Genomic DNA, 21,149 nt, shown 5'->3' with positions numbered 1-21,149 from the left:
GGGGGGGGTTGGGGGGTTGTTAAACTTAATTGGAACCTCTAAACTTCATAAAGTAATTGCTTAAGTTTGGAAGTTACAAAAAATATTAATCTTAACTCACCCATCGCTTTTCTTAAGAAGGAAGCCAGATTTCTCAGTGCCATATTTCTTATTGCCTTGAGGCTGGTGGATGCTATATCCGTGGCCAGAGTTCTTCCTGTTTAAAAAATCCTATGATGACACAGAACAACACATTCATCAGCATCATCATCATTACTATTGGTGAACTTCCCTGGAGTTTCTAATTTCTAATTATGGCCATATATGGGCCTTTTTCTAGTACATTTGACTACAATCATGTAAACACATTACTTTGAACTACAGTAGTGTATAATGTGAGTCGCAGTGTTGTTACCTCTTTGCCATCCAAATGCAGTTGCGTTCGGAGACATTCACGCAGTTGAGAAAGCTGCTTAACTTCTTCGTCCTGGTCGTGCCGAACCTGTAAAGAAATACATATATATACTGTATATAAATATATAGGCCTTATAACATCAGTTTAGGCCTATAAAGGAGGAAAGTGAGTACAGGCTCACTCTGGAACACATTCCTACATTTTGTATATCCAGTACCAAACCAAACAGCCAGGCATCATTTATTGCCTGAAGCCAGTTGGAATTATGGCTTAAATTATGGCTTGGCTCTCAGTACATATTTCTTCAACCAATTTCCATGAGTTCCTTTTTTCCCTATTTTTATAAAAGGAAATATTTCCTCTCTGAAAGCTGGACTGTAGTTGTTTCATTTTTTTAGTTTAATTTTCTTGTCTGTGCTAACTGCTTTTTGTGATTTGTTTTGATCAAGTGAGGACAAGTTAAAACAGGAAAAATGTCGCCTCATTACCACTACCAATCCAGTTCTATCCGTAAAACATGGTCAACTCAACATCAATTCCACATGCTTCAGCCTGCATTTTCCTAACAACCAAACAGTAACAAAAACTCACAGAAATATCAAAGGAAAGCAACAAAGTTTATTATTCCAAGCTCATTTAATGAACACAATTACTGTTGTGATATTTATTCTAAGACAAAACTAATTCAGATATAATATTTAAGTTATTAAACAGATAGTTCTGACCCTTACTGCTTATTGGTCAATAAAGTGATCCAGCTCTGCTAAAATACACAATATAGTAACGCTATGACTCAAAACACCTGTTCACTTACCGTGAATATCACTGTACTACACTTAAAGAGAACATGTTCCATAATGCAGGGAGAGGAATCTAAGAGTCTGGACTCAATCAATTTAATGTGTGTACGGTAACCAAAACAAGGGGAAAAAAGGTTTAGCTTATATTCAAAAGAAAAAAATTCAAGGAACGTTACAGGGAATATTTCAAACTAACAGCTTCTACCAGACCAGACATTTAAAATCCACAATGATGTGATAATCTTCCTCGTAAAGAATGCAAAGAGTCTTATTTCATTGTGTACAATTACTTTGGTAAATCAAAAACACACGCACACCAGAATGATGTTTGTAAGGTCCTGAGTCTAAACAATGTCTCAAATCCAAAAAAGAGAGTTGCACATTTACTTACTGCTCCAAAAAATCTTTTAATAAATAACCATGTGGTTGGGGGTCGCGTGGCGCCATGTGAGGGTTGGACGTGTGAACGATGAGCTCTGCGCACTTTGCTAGTTTTAATACTTTCTGTGTCATAAACCAGTGAGATTCGATACACCCTGTTGCATAACTGTTCTATGAAGACAATATGTCAAAGAATTCAAAATCCACGGCTCTGCAGACATTAAAAGACACTTACGTCCTCAAGCTGATTCCCCAGACAGGGCCGCAGACCAGGGACTCAGTTTGCACAGTGCGGCGGGAGAGATTCAGCATCAACTGTCGAGCATGTCGGCAATGCTGGCGAAGGTCGTTGCTGACTTGGAGGATCTTGCTGTAATACATCGATCGATTACTGCCACGGAGACGAAATTCTCTGAGGTGGTTACAAGAGTGTCAGATGTCGAGAAACATATCGATTATCTGGAGTCATCGGAGAAGGAATTAGCTGCTAACCCGCTAGCAACCAAGACAGACTTGGAACGTGTTTGGGAAAAGTTGGAAGACTTAGAGAATCATAGCCGGCGAAACAGCATCCGAATTGTTGGAATCTCTGAGAAAGAAGAAGGCCGAGATATGGTGAAATTCCTAGACGAGCTTTTCCCGAGTCTGCTCGACATAACAGGCCACAAGCTGGAAATCGAGTGAGCTCACAGAGTTCCGGCTCGGAGATCCGCTGAGGGAGACAGGCCCCGATCAATTCTGGCCAAATTTCTGAGATCATCCAATAAAGATCTTGTGTTACGCGAAGCAAGGAGTAAAGGAAGGCTTTCTTGGAAGAACCACAGCATTTTCTTGAGTAGTATACACCCCCCTAAAGCGGCAGATACTCTGGAAGTGGTGATTACTGCTTTTCGAAAAGGTCATGAGGCATCAGTGTATTACTCCCTGTTAATTCAGAGTCTGGGGGATGGAGCTTCGTCTTCTCTCAAGAGATTATGGGAGAAAGATTTAAATTTGGTATTGGAGGAGGGAGTGTGGGCTAGGATTCTAAAAAGCATCAAGTCTACATCTAGAGATGCAAGGGTCCATCTGATGCAATTTAAGATTTTGCATCGATTCTATTGGACCCCCTCTAGATTGTATAGGCTGGGTCTTAAAGACACACCCACCTGCTGGCGGTGCCAATCAGAAGACGGGGAAACAACACATGTTTTTTGGGGATGTGTCAAGATCCAAGAATTTTGGTTGAGGGTTCAGAGCTTTATGTGTGAGGTATTGGACACTCAATTTACATTTGCCTCAGACTCTGTATCCTGGGTGATGGAACGGTTATTAATGTTCAGGGGGAGGGGTTTAATGTGAATAATTGATTCCGTATTTTATGTTGTTTTTGTATGTTTTATGATTGGACTCAATAAAAAACTGTTAATAACAAAAATAACCATGTGGTTAACGTTTCGACCCACACAAGAATATTTTGAAATGTCCATGTGGTCTGTGATGTCTGTCAAATATACAGTATATCTCTAATATATTGGCATGTGACATGGGTTGGATAATATATATATATATATATATATATATATATATATATATATATATATATATATATATATGAGATCTGTGTTGGTGGTTTTTGTATATTAAGGGTGTTGTATTTTTGTGTGAAAATGTATATCTATTTAACCATGTCTATGGCTACTTTCGCACAGTCAGTGTTTGGGATTGACAATCGCATTTATTTACAGGTGTGAGTCTTGATGTGCTGTTTATACAACAGCTTACAGTAGCGGCTTGAATATTGCCTGTATCAACAAACAACCGAATTCACAGCCATCTAACACCTGTAACCATAGTGACAGTGACTGATATAAATAAAGATGGCGACGTCCATAATACCAGCATGTTTTATCATAATAACACTGCGTTATTAAATAAACAAGTCTAAATGAGGCGCAAGTTTATTCAACAGATCATAATTAGCCGACCGAGGCTTTTAATGCTTTTTACCGGGTGCAGAGCGCAGCTTTTGTCGCTCGGCTCGTAATTAAGAGGCAGCGGTTGGATCTTCGGATGACACGCAGCTCATATCTCCGTCTCTGTGAGTTAACGAAACCCCTCCTGATAAACACGTGACACGCTTATGTACAGTGCAGCGTAGCTTTCACATTATGTGACGTGATAGACAACTAGTTATCCGGAGCGGTTCCATTCACACAGCACACGTTTGCATGCGGTTGTGAGACCTGAAAATTTGTGGGTGTCAGGTTGGTTATAAAATGTAGTTAACACACTTGTAAATAACCGTCCTTTGTGTGAACACAACAGTATTAAGCACTCAAAACAGGTCTGACAACCGTATTCTGCTGCTGTGTGAATGTGGCCTCTGAATACTATAGTTTGTGTCGTCTATGTACCCGCTCTAGGACATGAGTTTGGGTGGAGCCATTAACAACAAATTGTGAACACCTGTGTGATCCATGCAGGATCTATGTGTGATCTATGTTAAAATAGACATCACAAACTATGCAATATCATTCTGAAGAAGACTCTTGTGTGGGTCAAACCCTTTACAATTTCTCTGGGCCATGACTAACATGAGAAAAGAGATGTTTCAAGAGATAGAAAGTGTGTGTGTGTGTTATTACCGTATGTACAGAGGCTGCTAACTTCTCCACAAATGGACCAAGATTCTCTGCAGCTTTCAGCCCATCCTGGAAAAAACTGAACAAACAATACCAGTGTTTAGCTGTCTCACAGAGCAATGACACCACTACACACACCCTCAAAGCCACAGAGAGTTTTTAGCATCTTGATTAAAAACTATTGTTGAGTGAAGAGCAGGATTTAACACATTTACTCATTCTGATCTGTGACTTTTTTTAATACAGTGATCAAGAAAGATTGTTTCTCTAGAGCCAGTTTCTCTGACCCACAACTTGATGCACTAAAGCCAAGTTGGGCTGAATTTGGATCTGAAAAGGAAGCTGGTGGTTCTGGGTCCATTGAGGTTTTGAATGAATTAGTCTCATACATACTTAAGTTGAGCTTGGAAGTACTTGATCAGGCTCTGCAGCAGGTCTGGACCTTGACGAACTTTCAGCTCCTGAATCTTTAGTAAGTACTGTCAAAACAGAGAAAAAAAAAATAAGTCAGTCATTTGTCAAAGGTGAAAGGTTAATTGCACAGTCCCCATGTTGTGACTCAGCACTAGTAGATGAATTTATCACTTTATTAACATGATTTAAGAGCTAAAATGAGGAACCAAGTTATTTGGTGTTGGTTAGTCTTCTAGAAATCATCATACATTAGCATATTATAATGAGATTTTACGGCTTTCTTCTCAAAGCTCCTCAAAGAAGACAAAGGAGTTGCTGGAGTTCAAATGCTGCCTCATCTTCTATGTTTTGTATCTAAAATACCACGTTAAATGGGTGAGAATTTACTTTATGTATTAATGGATACTGGAACTTTCCAAAGTTAATGATGGTCACATGGTCAGTTAGTTTTTGGAAGAAATAACGTATGTCTCCACTATAAAAAGAGAACAAAGTGAAAACATCTGGCGCTCTGTGGCTGGGAAAGCGAGTGCTATAGGACACTGAAAATCCCCCTCTCTCTCCCTCTCTTTCATTATTCCTTTTTTTTCTTTCTATTACCACACCTGGGTTCAAGCAGTGTAGCCCAAATTTCCCCTGCCCCATAACTGCCACACACACATGCAGTATTTGGAATTTGGACATACCGCCAACGAGACATGTGGAGTGAGGTCATCAATAACCACTTGCACACATACAAAGCTATTGAAATGAGGATATATTATAGAGTTCTATTGTTTTTATAAAGCTATTTATAATTACTATAACCTAACCCTATTCCAATCCCTACCCCTAAAAGAAACCTTACATTTTTAGAGTTTAAAAAAACATGACTTTTATGAATTGTTTTTCCAAATGAGACATACCCACATGTATACCCACAAAGGGGAGATTTTGTCAGATTTAGCTCATTTCTGGGGACGAATTTATCCCCAATCTATTGCCAAGTACACACACTCACACATACAAACAGGATCACATCTCAACTACACTTAAGTTTAATGGTTTGAGGTGACTTCAGACACCATGACACTTTTTTAATTTATAAGGAGAGGTTAACAATTAGGTGGCCGAGGAAAGACCTGCTAAGACACACACACACACACATGTAGCTGTACTAACTGCACTTACTCTCCCTAAGGAATTCATACAGTGTGGTCTTGGTCAGGTTAATTGTGCACGTTTTATTGTCTGTTAACCAGCCACCCTGGATGAAACACACACACACACACACACACACACACACACACACACACACACACACACGTAGCCCTACCTCACACATCTGCAGCTGGAAGTTCCTCCTCTCTCTTTCCATGTCCTCTACCATGTCTGTCCCTTCCAGCCGGATCAGCCCATGCTGTTTCTGTTTCTCTCTCCTGTCTTTCTCCAGCTTCCCTCTGAAAGACACAGAGAAAGAGGAATGTAAATGAGAATGGGAAAAGGACATTATAAAAAACGTAGTTTTGCTTGTGGCAATGTGTTTCAGACACCAAACTGAAGTCTTAGCTTTAAGGCAAGTGCTGGTCTTGGACTGAATGTCATAGGAAGTTGTGATCCAGGAGCAGAATCTCTTTGTGTCACAAAAAGTCACAAAAGTCATAAAAACCTGAGGAAGCTCACATTTTAGCATCATAATCCTTCCAGCTTTTCTCCATCTGTTTTTTCAGCTCCTGAGACAGAGGAAGAGAGGTAAAGACAGCATTTTATGAATAGTGGGTTTTGTAATGCCCAACACGATATCTAGAGAACAGGTTGGCAGATGACCAATATATAATGCCTATACATTAGATCTGTCAAAATTAACACATTAACGCATGCGATTAATTAAAAGTTTAAGGCGTTAATTTTGCTTAATCGCAATTAACACAATTATAATTTCCCATTAATACAGCAAAAACCAGCATAAACACTTGTACACCACAAACACACATAGCAGTGATTTAGTAGCTGAGTTCGGAATGGCATACTACCCACACTACTCGTACTACTTCTGCCATATATGCCTATGGCCGAAATAGTAAGACTAGTAAGGTAGTATGCAATTCCGAACTCAGCGAGTGTCAATGATAAAGTGATGGGGAAAGGAGCTCTTAATGCTAAAACCCCCCCGCAGAATAAGACGTTTTTGTCTGCAAAATGATTTTCACATGGAGTTCAAAGCGGTGCTTAATGCTGATGCCTGACGCGAATCATGAACACGGTTTCACAATTTCTGTAACAATATATGACAATATTATAGCCACAATCTCCCATCAGATTACTATTGTTGAGGATGAGAGTTTAAGAGATTTAATGCCCATTGCAAAGAATACGCAACACTTTATGGGGACTAGTTCTTTCAATTAGTCAAACTTCCACTTAGACTTTGGGAAACGTTAAATGTTACATGAATTGGTGCTATTTTAGTGCATTTCTATCTTTATACTGTGTCTTTGTTTGGAAAATGTTAATAAATCATTATATTGTTACATATTGATTTTTTTTTCTTTCCTAAGAAGGAAATAAATGCATTTTGACAGGAAAAAGTATATTTAGTGTCAAATTTCAGCACTTTCAAAATCTGCGATTAATCGCGATTAACTACAAAAAAATTATGTGATTAATCGTGATTTAAAAAAATGTTAAATCAACTGACAGCACTACTATATAATGTATATAATTACATTTAATGAAAGCAAAAATATATTATTTTACATTAAATTAATATTTTACTCAATATTTACTCAAAATAAAAAATAAAAAGATTTGAAAACAAAACATTTGCATTATCAATGGCTAAGTATTTGCCAAGTGGACACAATCACATTCTGCCAGTTAATTGGCCTGGCTGATATTTAGGTCTATCAATAACGTCACAGTGTCTATGGACATGAAACAGACACATGTAAATGCTTACTTTGTGTCACCCTAAGAATAAATGAAATAATATATTAATTAATATTAATGTGATGGTAATGGTGTCAGGATGTGTATCATTCACCTAAGGTGCAACCAGATCTCAGTGAGCTGTTGTATGTCTCCACTCATCATACAGGTTAAACTCATAAAGAAAGGTGTGGCACAACTATTGTGTGTCTTACATTAGAAAATACAGTAACCCAAAAACAGCTGCCACAAGCCAAAGTTAGTCAACACTTCATCCAATGAACAAAACAACATGACGCATTGTTTTGGACTCTTTAGAGGCATGAATCAAACTTCCTGGTTTTTATCAGCCTCTTTAATTGATTTTAATGATGTTAAATTGGCATGGTTGGTGACATTTTAACACATTTAATACAGTACGAGTATGAAGTAGTAATCCAGTAGTAGAACAACAGTAATGTGAGGTAGGTGTCAGTCTCACTCACCAGCCTGCTGTCTCTCAACTCTGTCTTCAACACATTTTCAAGAGGGAATGAGATGATATTGTTCAGGTTCTGTACCTACAAAGAGAGAAAGAGAGTCAGAGAGAAAGAGAGAGCCATAGTTAAAAACAGCATAAATTCAGGCAAACACACTCAAAAACAAAAATGCCAGCAGATATAATGGAACAGAGACCGAAGACAGAGAGAATCTTCAAACTGAAATTCCATAAAGTCAACCAGAACATAGTGCACACATTAATGTAAACTTTGACTCGTTTTTTCAAAATAAGTGCTCACATTTTTAGCTGGCAAGACATATATGTTTACACCTTTTTTTATGGCTAAGTGTCCTATAAGTCCAGTTTTCTGGAGGGGTGATGGACACGAATCATAAATCTGCATTTTAGCAATGCAAAATGTAGAACTCTGTTTGGGATTTCTTCTTTGCCAAGCACATTAAAGTGCTGAGTGAGTATAAATCTTCCTCTGGAAAGAATGTGTGAAGAAAAAAACATCCAGGAAGAGAGAAGAATCAGAAAGATTCATCTAAAACTAAGGGTGACATTTCCCAAGAGTTCCTATACATATTCAATGTACATAGGCCCTTTCAGAGAAAAGATCAATGATTGGACAATAAAGGATTTCCAAAGCAAACAAATCAGAATATGATGGATTACTGTAGCAAGGTTAAAACAACACTAGAACAGACAAATTGTAAATAGGAGTGGTCTGAATAATAAAGTGTGAACATACTGTAAAGGAATACAACAAAAGAGTATTGTCATGCTGTTTGCACTCAGTGATTCCACAATTAAAAACACCTAAACTCTGATAAACACTCAAGTTTCCTGTCTGGTGCTTTATCAGATTCACCTTACAACATCAGAGGAGGATAGATATAAATGCAGACACCCACAAACACAAACACAGATTCAAACTTGTAAAAAAAGATAAGTAATAGACCAATATATCTGCCAAACCGATTAATCAGTCAATATTTGGCTATTTTGAGATAATCGGCCACTGTCTGCTTGACCAAATAACAGATTTGGTAGTTCCCCCTCCAAATGTACAGGAAGCATTACTAATAAATAGCAAAAATATTGTTTTCAATTTTTTTGTGTTTTCACATCAGAAGCTCTGATTGCAGAATTAAATAATATCATCTGATTTATATTATATAGGGTGACATTCAATTGAATTTACTCCGAATATAAACAAATAAAACAAGAAATATAGCTGAAAGTTGAAATATAGTAAAAACCAGCAGCAATTAACTTAATATTTTGCTTCAAAAATGAAGACAGTGACTTATGGCAAAGTCCCTTTAAGGCTTTATGTGAATAAGTTCACTAAAATGAATTAAAGTTCCCAGCTTTAAATATAAGTAAACTGTTTATTTTAACTGGTTCATTCGCATGAACTGTAGGAAAGAACCGATCCACTTCAATGATTTGGACAACACTATATCAGCCATTGGCCACTCTAAGATAATGGCATCGTATTGGGTTGAAAAACTCATTTAGGTCGATCACTTAAAGACATTCAAACCCAAGCAAACACATATTTACACTAAGACATACACTCACCCCAGTTCATACTGGAGTGTAAATGTAATGTCATACTGGATATGTATTTATAACCTCATGCTGTTTAAGCAAGCGAAATGGACATTATACACATAAATCTTCTTAAATATAAAAAATGGTCCTGGTGCTGAGGGAAAGTCCTGGCCTTCACACAAGGGCGCTAAATCAAACAGAGTTTATTTTCTTAGCTGAGATCCTGATGTATTTTTTTAAGCTGAGGTTCCTGTCCCTGGTGATCGTTTGAGTGACAGATCCATGGTTAGGCCCAGTCCACTCATGCTCTCAGGTCTGGAATAAATTACCATCACCATGGAAACTATCAGTGGGAGGGTTCCGGGAGTCGTGGTTTGAGGGGCCCTCGCCTGCAGCTGTTGAACCCCCTGCAGACATCCAGACACACACACAAACACTACCCCTCCCAGTCCCTTGTGTAATTTGTACAGCTGGAAATCTGCTTCTTATTCATAAATGTATCTAGACGATGAGCCACACAGACACACACCCAAAGGTGCTTTCTGAAAAATACTGAAAATCAGAGCAGTGCTTGTTTAGTTAAATCTTGACTGAAGGTGGTAAAATCATCATGCTGGCCATGAATTATACAAGCAATTAACATATACGCTTCACAGAGCTTTACACTGCACTTGTGTAAAGGGACTGTTCAGACCGAATGCGTTCTTGCATTAAAAACTAGATGCAGCGCAACGAATGGAACAGAATACAGGTGTCACAAGATGCGTTATTAAAAGCTGAAGTTCTTTTAACTTGCCACAGTGTCTAAAAAATGCAGTTCTCTTGCACAAATGCTGAAAAAACAGCGAGAAGCAGCGCAATGGTTAGACATCCATCTAGCGCATTCACATAGAAAAAAAACAATAAAAAAACAGCACAGAGGAACACAAAAACACTTTGGCTGTGAAATGCTTCGTAAATTGCAGAGACCAGGATGGCTGAAGTGATACAGATATATAATGTATTGTTAGAAAATGAGTTGTCTGAAAAAAAAAAAGGCTGAATTAAAATAAAAAAAAATACACTTTTGTTATTTTATTCAAATTTCACACAAAATAAATGAAAACAAAAACAACATTATCCACTGATAGGGCCTTCAGTAGATTTTGGAAATGACACAAGAGGGAACTATCATTTTGTTAACAGGTGAAGCGGGTGTTATTATAGGCTGTTGCCGATGATCTCAAAGTATCGGCAGACTAATTGGCTTCTTCAAAGTTTGTAGCTTTAGCTCAGGATAACATCCTGCTTACCAGGTTTTTGAAGAGTGCAGTGATCTCTCGTGTGAAGACGGCCAGGTTCAGGAAGCCTGTGGAGATCTCATTGTTGTCCTGTGTCAGGTGACTGTTCCCCAGGTTCTCCAGAACCTCAATGTACAGCTCCTTATTCTCCACATGATCTGAGAACACAACATCAGACAAATCAACATCAAGACAATTTAGCCACTGAGCAAACAATCCATAGAAAACATATATAAACATTTCAAAAGCTTTTACCAAATTCTGCAGATAACAAATCAAGATACAATATAAATAAACTATTACAGTATGCATTATGACTTGACACAAATTTATATTAACACAAATGTATGCTTAATGTTCACACTGTTCTTTTAACTGTTCCAACTTTTAACTCTCTTTTGAAATCGTGTGACTTTAAAATCCCCAAGTACATAAGCAAAAGAATAAAGGAAAACAGGATTTTGAGATACTGAGGAGTGAAAATGATAGCAGCTGAAGCACAGTAAGCTCCTGGCAAAAACACCGAAAACACCACAGGCTCAGACTGCACTACAGATCAAAGAGTTCTCAGCTCCACGGTTTTAAAATAAACAGGTACATTCAGATCAGAATCAAAGCAGTACAGGCAAACCATCTTCACAAATGATGATCTGTAGGAACACATGCTAAGATTTCCAAGGGAATATCCCTGGAATTAGCATACTATACAATAGATTAATATTGTATATATATATATACTGTGCAAAAGTCTTAGGCACATAAAATGTTTCACAAAAACATTTGTCTTAAGATGGTTATTTATATTTTCAGCTTTAGTGTGTTAAAAGGAAATATAAATTTTATACTCCCAAACATTACTTTTGCAAATAGAAAAGATTAGAATAGAGGAACAGGGAGCCCTGCAACAGATGGCATGGCCCTCACAGAGCCCCCCACTGAACATCGGGTCAGTCTGATATTACATGAAGAGACAGAAGTAATCGAGACAGACTAAATAAATAAAAGAACTTTGGTGAATTCTCCAAGAAGCTTGGAACAGCCTATCCGCCAGCAACCAAGAAAAACTGTATCCAGGTGTACCTAGGAGAACTGGTGCTGTTTTGAAGGCAAAGATGGTCACACCAAATATTGATTTAGCTTTTTTTTTTTTTTTTTTATGTTTACTGGACTTTGTATGATGTTAATTGATTAATGAAAACTAGTTATTTCACTATATATATATATATATATATATATATATATATATATATATATATACAGTGCATCCGGAAAGTATTCACAGCGCTTCACTTTTTCCACATTTTGTTATGTTACAGCCTTATTCCAAAATGGATTAAATTCATTATTTTCCTCAAAATTCTACAACCAATACCCCATAATGACAACGTGAAAGACATTTGTTTGAAATCTTTGCAAATGTATTAAAAATAAAAACAAAAATCACATGTACATAAGTATTCACAGCCTTTGCTCAGTACTTTGTTGAAGCACCTTTGGCCCAATTACAGCCTCAAGTCTTTTTGAGTATGATGCTACAAGCTTGGCACACCTATTTTTGGGCAGTTTCTCCCATTCTTCTTTGCAGGACCTCTCAAGCTCCATCAGGTTGGATGGGGAGCGTCGGTGCACAGCCATTTTCAGATCTCTCCAGAGATGTTCAATCGGGTTCAAGTCTGGGCTCTGGCTGGGCCACTCAAGGACATTCACAGAATTGTCCCGGAGCCACTCCTTTGTTATCTTGGCTGTGTGCTTAGGGTCGTTGTCCTGTTGGAAGATGAACCTTCGCCCCAGCCTGAGGTCCAGAGCACTCTGGAGCAGGTTTTCATCAAGGATGTCTCTGTACATTGCTGCATTCATCTTTCCCTCAATCCTGACTAGTCTCCCAGTTCCTGCCGCTGAAAAACATTCCCACAGCATGATGCTGCCACCACCATGCTTCACTGTAGGGATGGTATTGGCCAGGTGATAAGCGGTGCCTGGTTTCCTCCAGATATGATACTTGCCATTCAGGCCATAGAGTTCAATCTTTGTTTCATCAGACCAGAGAATTTTGTTTCTCATGGTCTGGGAGTCCTTCAGGTGCCTTTTGGCAAACTCCAGGCAGGCTGTCATGTGCCTTTTACTGAGGAGTGGCTTCCGTCTGGCCACTCTACCATACAGGCCTGATTGGTGGAGTGCTGCAGAGATGGTTGTTCTTCTGGAAGGTGCTCCTCACTCCACAGAGAAACATTGGAGCTCTGTCAGAGTGACCATCGGGTTCTTGGTCACCTCCCTGACGAAGGCCCTTCTCCCCCGATCGCTCAGTTTGGCCGGGCGGCCAGCTCTAGGAAGAGTCCTGGTGGTTCCAAACTTCTTCTATTTACGGATGATGGAGGCCACTGTGCTCATTGGGACCTTCAATGCTGCAGAAATTTTTCTGTACCCTTCCCCAGATCTGCGCCTTGATACAATCCTGTCTCGGAGGTCTACAGACAATTCCTTGGACTTCATGGCTTGGTTTGTGCTCTGACATGCACTGTTAACTGTGGGACCTTATATAGACAGGTGTGTGCCTTTCCAAATCATGTCCAATCAACTGAATTTACCACAGATGGACTCCAATCAAGTTGTAGAAACATCTCAAGGATGATCAGTGGAAACAGGATGCACCTGAGCTCAATTTTGAGTGTCATGGCAAAGGCTGTGAATCCTTATGTACATGTTAATTTTTTTCATTTTTTATTTTTAATACATTTGCAAAGATTTCAAACAAACTTCTTTCATGTTGTCATTATGGGGTATTGTTTGTAGAATTTTGAGGAAAATAATGAATTTAATCCATTTTGGAATAAGGCTGTAACATAACAAAAAGCGCTGTGAATACTTTCCAGATGCACTGTGTGTACTATATATATATATATATATATATATATATATATATATATATATATATATATATATATATATCAGAATCAGAATGAGCTTTATTGCCTAGTATGCTTACACATACAAGGAATTTGTCTTGGTGACAGGAGCTTCCAGTACACAACAATACAAAAACAGCAACAAGACTTTATATATACATATATACAAAATATATATATACATACACTATCTAATTGGGATAAATCAGAATATTGATTTCTACATCAAGAAACCAGTTTAAAGTTTAGACCTAAAAACAGTCTGGGAATGAAAAATCACTTTCTTAATTAATGGACTTGCAGGGTATGGTGTTAGCTTGGGGTTAAATCTTCAAAAATGGAGAAGAGAAACACAACAAAGAGGTTCACACGCATGCCAGAATTTAGCATCACATTAAGAAAAATGACAAAAATTAGGGGGATTTTTTATAGAGTTGGTTAATGGAACGTCTAGCAGCCACTTCCTCTTCTGTGGACTTCAATCATGTGTTTGTCCAGTGAGTCAGTCTGGCTCGAATAATGATTCTCTTTATTCGCAGGGGCAAAACACTGAATACCTGCCTTTCCTGATCTGAAAACAGTATTTCTTGCTTCTACAGGCATCTGTGAGCACTTTCAGACACTTTTAATTTGTATTGTTAATTCATTTTATGACATGTTTGAAACCCTGATCTGTTCCAGAGACGGTAGGTGAAACACAAATGAGCCTTGAAGCAGATCCTGTTCCTGGACTTCAAGGAATATTCTGGGTTCAATATAAGTTAAGCCCAATCAGCATTTGTGGCATAATGTTAAACCACAAAAAATAGTTTCCACTCGTCTCTCCTTTTCTTTAAAAAAGCAAAAATCGAGGTTAAAGTGAGGCACTTACTATGCAGGAATTGTATTGGCTCATGAATTGGGCCAATTTTTGAAGGGTTTAAAAAGGCAGAAATGTGACACTTATAATATAAAAGCACTGAGCACTTTATTAGGAACACTATGGTAACAATAAAGTTCCCAATGTGGTCTTCTGCTGTTATAGCCCATCAGCCTAAATGTTCGATGTGTTGTGCGTTCTGAGATGCTATTCTGCTCAATACATTGTACAGAGTGGTTATCTGAGTTAACCTGCCTGTCAGTTCAAACCAGTCTGGCCATTCTCCGTTTACCTCTCTCATCAACAAGGTGTTTTCATCCACAGAACTGCCACTCACACCATTTCTGAGTAAACTCTAGAGACTGTTGTGCATGAAAGTCCTAGGAGATGAGCAGTTACAGAAATACTCAAACCTCAAAAATGAGGATGGAGGAAAGTGATGAATCAGAAAGAGAAGTGATTTTATCAAGTTCAGGTAAGGGCTCACTCCTGAACTAAACTCCCTCACTCAGGGGCAGGAAATTGAGGCCCCTCACTAGTAGTGTTACCGGAATGAAGCATCTGATTTTGGTTAAAAGAGAGAGAGGGAGAGAGAGCGAGGGGGGATGGGGGAAAAGATGATAAAACATGTGGGGTCTCCTTTGCGTTTTACTGAACTGTGACTCACAGAATTGAGAAACGGGGCAAGAGCCCTCAGAAATGAGAAGCAGACAGATCTGAAACACATTTCCCAGAACCCATGATCCTTCCAGTCAGTACTTTCGAAAGCAAAACAAAACATCATAAATTGCATACTGGCCAGGTTTGCGGTGCACTCGTTTAAGAGAGGAAGAACAGATCTAAACACAGAGATATCCCACCTGATGTTTCAGTGTATTGTAAAGACACTGGTTTATATGTGGTAAGAGAGTACAAATTTGATTATGCAATATGTTTCAGTGTATTGGCCAGAGTGAGACCACAACTTAGAGCCAAATTGCTTACAGAGGGCTAACCAGTGGCCAAGTAATGTATGTCATGCAAGATGAACAGATTAAGGCACTGTAACTGTGAACTGTGCATTTCTGTGTTTTGGTCAATAGCACCATCAGCTTGGGTTGAGAACTCCTGGGTTGTAAAAAAAAAAAAAAAAAAAAAAAAAATTTCAATAACTCTTTTTTTTTTCACACTGTGACTGTCAAAAACAGGAAAGCAAACCCACACATGATCTGCTTCTTATTTGAGTGCTCAGTTGCTCTGATGTCATTGCAAGTCTGGGCCCCACTTTCTGTCATCTTTCATGTCTGACAGAGAGGGGGAGAGAGTGAAAGAGAGAGAAAGAGAGACCTTACTGCAATTTACTGACAACCTAAGAAATATTTCCATTCACCCATTTATTTGCGTGTGAGTTAATATTTTATTCATATAACCATAACAATGGGAAAATATGGACAGTTGTGCTGCATTATGGCCATGCGAAGATCAGGAGGTACTGTAATGGATCAAAGGTCCAATCTAAGGAGTCTTGAGGTCTATACAGAGCTAGAGCACCAGATGTTCTAAAGACTTCCAGAAACCCACCTCATTTTACCCCAATCTCCCAGAATAAATCTTTCTGCTAATGTACCTTTTTAGGGGGTTTAGTGCTGAAACCCTATTGTAATTGTTTGGATTATTAGTATTTTTATTATTCTTCTGCCCTAAAACTAATCATGCAGACCAAACCGTAAGGCCTAGAGACTTGAACTTTTGGGGAATGGTAGTACCCCGGCTGGCTACCCATATGCACGGACTCACATTTTAGCTCTGCCCTCTAGATTTTCCAAAATTTTGGATTTTTCATAAAAACTAGTCCTAGGCCGTTCGCACGATCGGAAGCAAACTAGTGCAGAGAGACTCTCTTAAGTCATAATATCAATAATTATCTAAGAAAGTTTTAACTTTCGATTCATCGTCGCAACGGTATGCCAAAAAGTACAAGTGGGCGTGGCAACTTTTACTTCATTGGTTATAACTCTTGAAAGGTATAAAATATTTTCACCAAATTTTAGACACTTATGTTCTGAGGACTGAGGACAAATGAAAGAAAGTGCGCACCTCTTACTCTTTGTGGCGCTATAACAGTCAGGAATGTAAAAAATGCCATATTTCTGTGTTACCTAACCTGATGGTTCTGAAAATTAAAGCACTTTATCATTGTTTTAGGTGCTAACAGACTGTCTAATTAACACTTAATATCTGTTGCATATGCATGAAAAGGCCCTTTAAATGCTTGAACCACATTAATTTAGCTATATTTTTAATTGTTTTGTCTGGTTTCATAACATACGTATCATAAACATGTAAAACAAAGAATCAGATGGTAATAAAATGGCACTCACTGAGTCCAGTGTTGTGGATGGCCTTCACAATTTTCTTCATCCTATGTAGGGACATCTGGTCTTGTTCCAAAGTCTGGTGCAGGTGAACAGAGAGATGAGAAAGACATCAGTACAGACATTCATCACTATTTCTATGAGCTGCACAGAGGCATTTTATGATTAAAATGTCTTGAAGATGAAGCCACATTTACTACTAATCAATATCATGAACAACACTCGACTGTTTCTACAGGAAACACATCAGAATAGTTGTCAAGCAGACTTTCCATCACGTCATGCAGCCGTGACGATACCTGGATAGGTAATCTGTGAGGCACAGGTGAATCAAAGCAACCCAGCCTTACGAAAGACAACAAAACCTTACTAATGACTCACAACAGACAGGGTTTACTTTTAAAAAATCAGTACAGGAGACACACCTCCATGGGAATCAATCCTGTCTGAGTTTACAAGCCATATCACAGGTTTATGGAGGAGGATGGCTAATAACATACTGTTTTGATCTAGGAATGTGCCAGGGTGGACGAATAATCGACTAGTCATCCAACAACTGACTAGTCAATTAGTGGGTTCGACTACTAAAATTAATATTTTTAGTAGTGGTAGTTTTAAGGGAGATGTATTTCTCAAATTAAGAGACGCAACTTCTTGGAGAATATTTTTGTGATAATAACTTGCTGTGCTTAACAGTGAATAACAGTCAGCATGGTAAAACCCTCTGTTTTAGGTTTAGTCTTTTAATGTGCTGCTGTTCAACAATAAATTTCAAAACAATCACTGTCGGATGTAAAATTCTTTGCTTTGACAAATGTTCCCATATTTGGGAGGTGCTGTGGAGAGATTAAAGTCTTTTGCTGATTCAGTCACTGCTTAATTAAATAGTTGCAGTAAAAAAGGTTTAAACTGCTTTATGTCATGAATTAAATGTGTACCTGCAATATATTTGCAGTTCTGCGCTTTTAAATGTGCAACCAGCATCGCCCTGAAGCACTTTGGATACCTTGAAGCACGTTATTCTGTATTCAGGATGCATATAAGAGGTTTTGTGCCACTCTGTATTGGAGCCTTTCTTATTTCTTTTCTTATTTTTATAGTTTTGTGAAACATAATGTTATAGTTATTTAGCCTATTTATTTGCTGAATATTCGTTCATGCGTCTGTATATCCCTCTAAAACACATCTGTTCAGGGTCACGAGACCATAACGGAGACTAATTCTCCATTATCCTTAACACCGACTAGTCGTTCAAACAATCGAACGACTAGTCGATTATGAAAACTGGTAGTTCTGCACATCCCTATTTTGGTCCATTAGGTTCTCATCAGTCAACAGTCAGTTCAAGTCAGTCACTTTAGTAAGAGATTATCTGCTCTGAGAGTTAAAGGATTGTAAATGTAAAACTTAATCAAATTAAAATAATAAAAACTGAATAGTTTAAAACTACCTTGATTTTGTTACCTTTCAACATATTGAAGTCTTGAGTCTTTAGACTGATAAATGTAGTCTATTCAACACAATAAATCAGTGTCAAGACAAAAACATTTTTTTGTTTTGTTCTGCTCTGTTGCTGTATATGGCTATTTGGGCAACATCCAGGACACATGGACTCCTGGGATCCTGCAATGCATTTGCAAATCTCTACCAGTGAGTCTCACAGTCCAAACTCCAGACAGGTTAATGCTTTGTTGACATACAGACATGTGGCACACACAAGAGCACTGGTTTATATCAGTAACAGAATAAGTTTCCTTTAAGCACATTTAAAGAACTGAAAATGCTCTTTGTGTGTGTGCACTCATAGACATTTGTACATGCATGTTCTTCCAAAGAAACATGACAACCTGCTACAGGCCTATTTACTTCCTTGTATTGTATTTTTCCTGGTTTCCTGGTAAATAAGTTCTGTTTTTCCAGTTTATCCAACTGTGAGGGCAAAAACTCTTCACCACTTTAACCTTGAGGTTGTTTTTAAACTCTTATCAAGCGCTCTTTCAACAACGCTGATGAAATACAAACAGATGGAGGACAAAACTCTTCATCAAAGGGCCCTTGCCATGGACCTAGTGCCAGCCAACAGGAAGGCACACATTTTAGTTAGTTTTAGTGCCCTAAGCGAGTGTGTTGGTCAAGAATACTACAATTATCAGAATCTGATCGGAAAAGACTGCATAGAACAGTAGAAGCAAAGTGATGAGACACATAGATACAAGTTCATAATATCAAACACTCTAAAACAGTGGTTCTCAACTGGTTTTGCTTCAGGATCCAGATTTTACATTGGATATCAAGTGGCGACTCAACATAGTTTAAAAAAAGGAACCTGTATAAATGTAGCCTGGGTTGCATTTACTTTTACCTTGCATAGTTTTGTTTAGGGCTGGGCAAAATAATACATTTTTCGATTAATTTTTTTTTATTTTTTTATTTGGCCGATTCAGTATCGATTTTGAAAAGCAGTGGATCGATCTTTGTGTAATGGGTCTGATTAATGTGAATCCTGCAGCTCAGGGGTCCACAACTCCCAGGCGGTCTGACATCCTTCTTCCCAGTTGGCGTTTGCGAGTGGAGCGCATCTAACGTGTACAGCGGGAAAAGCGGATGTAAACACGGAGATGGTGTGCAACAGCTAAATCCGTCTGTGTAGCACATGTTGACAGAGCACAACTTTTCCTCGGCTCTGTAACCAGCAGTTATGTGTGTGTGTTCCAAGAGTGCTTGCGATGTGGATTCATACAAGAATGCTAAAAACGCTTAAAAAGTCTGTCAAAATACCCATCTGATCAAGGTATGAAAGTAAACACAGAGAGTTATTTCTAAAGTAAACGTAAACAGTGGGAAAAAAGGCTGAGTTGTATCAAAATATTAAAATTATAAATGTGTAATTCCAGCTTTGTCGCTGTCTAGCATGTCATTTATAATAATAAAACAACAATAACAAGAAAATGAGAAAACCTTTCACTGCTCTTGGCTGGGTTATTTTAGTAGCTTTAAAATGACTCATGTATTATAATCTTACAGTGAAGACCACCAGTAATAAGTAGAATCTTGAATCTGCTGTACATACACACACACACACACACACACACACACACACACACACACACACACATACATATATATATATATATATACACACACACACACACACACACACACACTATTGGTCAAAAGTTTAGGGTCACTTACTCATTATTTTTTTAACATTTTAGAATAATAGTAAAGTCATCACAACTATGGAATAATAGAAATATGAGAATTATGTTGTGAAATCCAAAATGAATCAAAACTGTGTTATATTTTAGCATCTTCAAAGTGGCCACACTTTGCCTAGAATTTTCAGAAATGTACTCTTGACATTTTCTCAACCAACTTCTTGAGGTATCACCCTGGGATGCTTTTTAAACAGTATTGAAGGAGTTCCCATCTATGTTGGGCACTTACTGGCTGCTTTAATTATTCGGCCCAAGAATTTCAAAAACTTTTGTTTTTTTATTATTACATTTTACATTTATAATTAAATAAATTAATATGTTGGCACAATTATATTTAAGCATACACCTTCAGATCAAAAGATTTTTAAGATCATGAGAAACATTTCAGTCAATACACTACCGGTCAAAACTTTTGAAACACTTGATTGAAATGTTTCTCATGATCTTAAATATCTTTTGATCTGAAGGCGTATGCTTAAATGTTTGAAATTAGTTAGTACAAAAATATAATTGTGCCAACATATTAATTTATTTCATTATAAAACTAAAATGTTATTTAAAAAAAAAAGTTTTTGAAATTGATGACCAAATAAGGACCAAATAATAAAGAAAAGCAGCCACTAAGTGCCCAACATAGATGAGAACTCCTTCAATACTGTTTAAAAAGCATCCCAGGGTGATACCTCAAGAAGTTGGTTGAGAAAATGTCAAGAGTACATTTCTGCAAAATCTAGGCAAAGGGTGACTACTCTAAACAAAATCCAAAATAATATATTATATTTTAGCATCTTCAGTCACAACATAATTCCCATAGTTCCATTTATGTTATTCCATAGTTTTGATGACTTTACTATTATTCTAAATTGTGATAAAAAAGAAATTATAATAAAGAATGAGTAAGTGTTTCAAAACTTTTGACCGGTAGTGTGTGTGTATATAGAGTTGTGCTCAAAAGTTTGCATACCCTTGGA

The 21,149-nt window shown here is 37.8% G+C and overlaps 1 protein-coding gene across 2 annotated transcripts in view; it reads right to left on the bottom strand.

Moving 5' to 3' along the window:
• The window catches only part of LOC127455096 (arf-GAP with SH3 domain, ANK repeat and PH domain-containing protein 1-like), a 50,831-nt gene that overhangs the window by 19,119 nt on the left and 10,563 nt on the right, over positions 1-21,149 (bottom strand). For both annotated transcript variants that reach the window (XM_051722678.1, XM_051722680.1), the window contains exons 2-10: positions 16,967-17,039; positions 10,857-11,002; positions 8,006-8,080; positions 6,276-6,325; positions 5,929-6,052; positions 4,593-4,678; positions 4,203-4,278; positions 395-481; positions 101-210 (exon numbers count right to left, since the gene is read on the bottom strand). In XM_051722678.1, the coding sequence (XP_051578638.1) occupies positions 101-210; positions 395-481; positions 4,203-4,278; positions 4,593-4,678; positions 5,929-6,052; positions 6,276-6,325; positions 8,006-8,080; positions 10,857-11,002; positions 16,967-17,039 (827 nt within the window). The remainder of the gene's footprint in view (positions 1-100; positions 211-394; positions 482-4,202; positions 4,279-4,592; positions 4,679-5,928; positions 6,053-6,275; positions 6,326-8,005; positions 8,081-10,856; positions 11,003-16,966; positions 17,040-21,149) is intronic.

Source organism: Myxocyprinus asiaticus, chromosome 17, assembly GCF_019703515.2.
Source record: "Myxocyprinus asiaticus isolate MX2 ecotype Aquarium Trade chromosome 17, UBuf_Myxa_2, whole genome shotgun sequence".
Classification (NCBI taxonomy): Eukaryota; Metazoa; Chordata; class Actinopteri; order Cypriniformes; family Catostomidae; genus Myxocyprinus; species Myxocyprinus asiaticus.
Note: the sequence above shows the minus strand (reverse complement) of the source record. Positions and strands in the feature narration are given on the sequence as shown.